A 5636-nucleotide genomic window follows, 5' to 3' on the forward strand; every position below is an offset into this window, starting at 1 on the left:
GCACGCAATAGAGTAGGCATCATTATAGATAAGGAGTGGAAGAAGAACGTTGTAGAAGTTAGCAGAATTGGAGACAGAATTATTTCTTTAAAAATGATAATTGGACGTGAGACTGTTAATATTGTTAACGCTTATGCGCCGCAAGTCGGGACAGAAGCCAGTCTTAAGGAATTATTTTGGGAGGATCTGGAGGGGTTGATTCGACACATACCACAGAGTGAAAAGATTTTTATTGGAGGAGACTTTAATGGGCATGTCGGGAGGGAAGCTGGTCAGTATGCGAGGGTGCATGGTGGTTTTGGTTTTGGAGAGCTAAACAATGAAGGGCAAACTCTTCTTGATTTCTCATTGGCGTATGATTTTAAGATTGCCAACACTTGTTTCAAGAAGAGAGATGAGCATCTCATCACTTACAAAAGTGGAGCCTCAAGGTCGCAGATTGATTTTCTTTTGGTTAGGAACACAGATAGAAAACTTTGTAAAAATTGTAAGGTGATCCCTGGAGATGCTGTAACGACACAACATAGGGTCCTAGTCCTTGATGTGTGTATTATGAGTAAAATCCAAAAACGTCGACAAGTAGTAACACCAAAGATTAGGTGGTGGCAATTAAAAGGTGAGAAGCAAGATATTTTCAAGCGAAATCTTTTGGATAAAGGAATTTGGGATTCTCAGGGAAGTGCTAACATCATATGGGAGGATATGGCTAAAAAGATACGGGAGGTTGCAAAAGTAGTTTTGGGAGAATCGAAAGGTTCTGGTCCGAGAGATAAGAAGTCTTGGTGGTGGAATAATAGTGTACAGGACAAAATCAAGTATAAGAAGAACTGTTTTAAAGCCATACATTTGTGTAACAATGAGGAAAATTGGGAGAGGTACCGTATGGCTAAGAAGGAAACTAAGAGAGCTATGGGTGAAGTTCGTTCCAAAGCTTTTGAAGAATTTTATAAGAACCTTGAGACGAAGGAAGGAGAGCAAAATATTTATAAGATTGCTAAGAGTAGGGAAAGAAAATCAAGAGATCTAGAACAGGTAAGGTGTATTAAGGATGAAGAGGGAAGAATTTTAGTTACAGATGATGAAATTAAAAATAGATGGGAGACTTATTTTTCTAAACTTTTCAATGATGGAGAGGATTCATCTAGTAACTTGGAGGATTTAGTAACTGGTGAAGGAGAACAAAATTTGTCATTCTATCGAAAAATACGTGATAAGGAGGTAAAGGAAGCTCTTAAGAAAATGGCAAATGGTAGAGCTAACGGACCTAATTGTATATCTATCGAAGCGTGGAAATGTTTAGGTGAAGAAGGGATGAGATGGTTAACTAAATTATTTAATGTGATTTTACGGTCCAAGAAAATGCCTGATGAGTGGAGGAGAAGTATATTAATTCCTATTTATAAAAATAAAGGAGATATTCAGAATTGTACTAACTATAGAGGGATTAAACTCATGAGCCACACAATGAAATTGTGGGAGAAAGTAATTGAGCACAGGTTGAGATTGGAGACAAGTATTTCTGAGAATCAATTTGGTTTTATGCCAGGTAGATCAACTACAGAGGCAATTTATCTACTAAGGGGATTAATGGAAAAGTATCGTTGTAAAGATAAAGATCTACACATGGTTTTTATTGATTTGGAAAAAGCTTATGACCGTATACCAAGAGAAGTGCTTTGGAAAGCGTTGGAAAAAAAGGGAGTACGGATTGCGTATATTAAAGCCATACAAGATATGTATGAGGGGGTAAAAACTAGTATAAGAACGCCTTGTGGTCAAACAAAGGATTTTCCTATAAAGATTGGACTACATCAGGGATCATCTCTGAGTCTTTATTTGTTCAACTTGATTTTAAATGTTTTGACGGAACATATTCAAGAGGAAATCCCGAAATGTATGCTCTTCGCGGATGATATAGTTCTTATAGCAGAGACAAGAGAAGAGGTTAATTGCAAACTTGAGTTATGGAGGAGGACATTGGAGTCGAAAGGTTTTCGTCTGAGTAGAAGTAAGACGAAATATTTATATTGTAAATTTGGTAAAAGACTATTCGAAAATAATTTGGAAGTGAAATTGGGAGATCAAATCATACCTCAAGTAGAAAAGTTTAGATATTTGGGAGCCATTATTCAAAATGATGGCGAAATCAGTGGAGATATTTCACATAGAATTCAAGCTGGGTGGTTTAATTGGAGAAAAGCTAAAGGAGTTATTTGTGACCGTAAGGTGCCTAATAAACTTAAAGGAAAGTTTTATCATACTGCTATCAGACCGGCAATGTTATATAGTAGTGAATGCTGGGCTCTAACGGGACAGCAAGAGCATAAAGTTGAAGTAGCAGATTTGAGAATGTTACGATGGATGTGCGGACATACACGTAAAGATAAAATTCGAAATGAGCACATACTTGAAAAAGTGAGGGTGGCACCTATTGAGGAAAAAATGGTAGAAAATTGGTTGAGATGGTTTGGGCATGTACAAAGAAGACCAAGGGAGGCACCAGTGAGAAGAGTGGAACATATAACTTTGAGTCCGATTAAGAGAGGTAGAGGAAGGCCTAAGAGAACACTCTTGGAAGTTGTTGAACGTGATCTCTTAATTAATAATATTTCTAAAAGCTTAATAAATGATAGAGCACAATGGCGTCTTGCAATCCATGTAGCCGACCCCACCTAGTGGGATAAAGGCTTGTTGTTGTTGTTGTTGTTGTTGATTATATTTTTAACGAAGTTTGTGATTGCAAAAAGAAGGACAATAATGGCTGCTGCTGTTGCGGTGCCTCCCCAAAGGTCCGGGAAGTATACTGAAGATAACAAGCCAAGAGTTTTGTTAATTTTTCTGTCGCAGTGCTTGTTCAATCCTCTTGAAACTTGGTCATAAAATGGGGAATTCAGAACAGTGTTTTTGCCAAGAATATTGATCAGCTGTGCCAACTCTTTGTCGCTCCCCAATTCATGAGCAATAACTTTATCCTCAACCATCACATCTACATCTTCTTTACTGTGAATAAGATCAGTAATCAGAGCAACATAACTGGAAACATAATGATGATTAGGGTAGGAATATTGTTCAAAGGCCATGAGGTTGCGCAGGACAGATTCTGTGGAGTAGTCAACCGTCAGTTTTGGGATTAGCAAACGAGCTTTGAACTTCTTTGGCAAGAATCCAAAGTGACTCAACCAATTCCAATGTCCCCCTTTCTTGAACTGGACATCTAACAAACATTTGTTTGAAACTTTCTCAAAAGCTATCCCTACCCCTTTCAACTTTGTTGCAGTCTTTATGATTGGATGACGACCATCTTCATCTGGGAGCGAATGCTGCACCAAATGCTGCGGAATCATAAAATATCTAATTAAATCAGTGAAGTGTTTTGGTCTGTCCCAGTGCTGCTTCAGCAAATTACTGGTATTGATTTCGTCCACTGACTTATCATCATAAGGATCATAAATTTCAAAGTAGGATCGAGCAAGTTCAAGAAAAGTCGGACAGGCCAATTCATTCTTTCGACTGGTGGGTACAACATGATCAAATAATGTATTCAAGAGATAAAATGGAATTTGATTTTCAAGTAATATCAAATCCCTCTCTACGATCTTACGAATCGTGGAATTCTTAAATGGAACATCATGATCAAGTTGTCCTTCCTTCTTTCTCAAGAAGAGCTCCATGATGAAAACAGCATCCAACAGCATCATGCGCACAAACCTGTTTTTCTCGAAATGAGTGTATTTTTCTGAATAACACTTTCTTAGTTGTTCTTCTCCCTCTTCAAGCTCAGCAGTGTATGATTCTAAATTCTGTCTGTCCTCATCTGAAGATAGTTTATCACGAAAATATCTAAAATATAAGTATTTTTGTTGTTCCATTGACTTCAATTTTGGATTGTTATGGTGAATTGGGCCAATTGAAATCAAATGAGGAGCAAAGGCACCTTTGTTTTGCTCCCTGAGATCTTCAGGAATCTTATAAATACAACAATCTTGAGACAAATTCGTCACACTTGATTCGTTGAGGATGTCCAAAATTATGTACTCGGAAGTACAATCCATTGAGTCGTGTTAGCAAAAATTTTGATGATTCTGCATAATCGTAGACATTGTGTTTTTTCTGGTGAGTAAACTTTTGTATTCAATTGGTAGCATTAATTGACTTAGTTTTTGTTGACACAAAAATGTTATTCAAACTAAAATATTAAACATGGATGCATGCATAAAATCATAGCATAAGAATATAAGTGAAAGTTAAAAAAAAAAAAAACAGTAAGAACATCGATTAATGAAACTTAAATATGCAAACCTCGGAAGAAATGTGCTTGTACTTTTGCTCTTGTTGAAGCTGAAGTGCCAGGCTCCCCTGCACCAGTAGTTCATCTCCTACTTCACTCCGACACCTAACACGTATAAATTGAGTTCAATTACTAATTTTCAAATAAATTATTAGGTTATTCGATTTTTTTTTTAACCCCACACTTGTCCTTGAAGGGTCTAATTTGTCTACATCGAGGATCTAGAAGCAACATGCCAATGACCTCGTTAATTGAAACCAGTCAATATGTCTTGTTATCTGGACTTATAAGTTTTATAATGAGAAATATCATGTTATCATTCATCTTTGAAAGAAATAAGATTAGTTGAAGAAAGAATATTCTAGGAAGGCGCAACGATGAGTTATTGAGTCGCCATCTAAAGGTTTATATAGAACAAAATGAGATATCCAAATAAATATCAAATCAATCTGCAATAATTATAATAAATGTGATCAATCAATCTAAAGGGAACGAGAAATTATAGTAAATGGAAATCATAAATCAATTATAATTAGATCATATTTAACACCCTGCATCAAAAATTAATTGTTTAGCAATGACAACAACTATAGTAAGAGCAAACATCAACTTTTGTATGATAGGGAGCAGGTTTCAAAGAGAGAAAAAAAAAAAAAACATGCCATGTGCATAAATCATAAATCATTATTAAACAAAAGCTTGAAGTCATTTCCGTTGGAGATGAATGAGTTAGCAAAAAACTTAGGAATGATTCTCAAGATGAATCCCTCTAAACAGAAAGCCTATAATCCCGGACAGGAAAAATTCAAAAGTGACTCTCAAAGAAATGAATTATTAAGTGAAAAACTAAAACATGAATCAAGAGTGATTCTCAGAGAAATAAACTACTAGATAAAAAAACTCTAAGCTGATTCTTGAATAAATAAATGTCTAGGAAAAAAATCAAGGGTGATTTTCAAAGAAATGGAACACTAGGCAGAAAAAATCAAAAGTGATTCTCAGATAAATAAACCATTTGGCAAAAAAATCTAAGAGCAATTCTTGCATAAATAAATCACAAAGCGAAATTTCAAGGTGAACCATCAAAACAAACAAGGTCAAAACTAACGGAAAAAAATATCAAAATACTAAAAGTAAAGTAAAGAGGTAGGGCTAGAGGCTAGAGCTTTGCCTGGACAAAGTTCAAGCTATCAAAACTTAATTAACTAATAATTAACTAATAAATGAGGTTTTGATACCATGAAAAGAAATAAGTATAGTCCAAGAAAGAATATTTAATCAACATACTGAAACATACTGATAAATATCAAATAAATCTAAGATAATTTTGATAAATGTGATTGGAAAC

The 5636-nt window shown here is 35.4% G+C and overlaps 1 protein-coding gene across 1 annotated transcript; it reads right to left on the reverse strand.

Annotated features, from left to right (window-relative positions):
• Window positions 1-2218: 2218 nt before the first annotated feature.
• Window positions 2219-4052, reverse strand: LOC129290007 (putative UPF0481 protein At3g02645). The gene has a single exon (XM_054926733.1). The coding sequence runs from the start codon at window positions 4050-4052 to the stop codon at window positions 2673-2675; it is 1380 nt and encodes a 459-aa protein (XP_054782708.1). The 3' UTR covers window positions 2219-2672.
• Between the last annotated feature and the right edge of the window lie 1584 nt (window positions 4053-5636).

Source organism: Prosopis cineraria, unplaced genomic scaffold (assembly GCF_029017545.1).
Source record: "Prosopis cineraria cultivar Desert tree isolate PC_DT_omini unplaced genomic scaffold, ASM2901754v1 PC13, whole genome shotgun sequence".
Lineage (NCBI taxonomy): Eukaryota > Viridiplantae > Streptophyta > Magnoliopsida > Fabales > Fabaceae > Prosopis > Prosopis cineraria.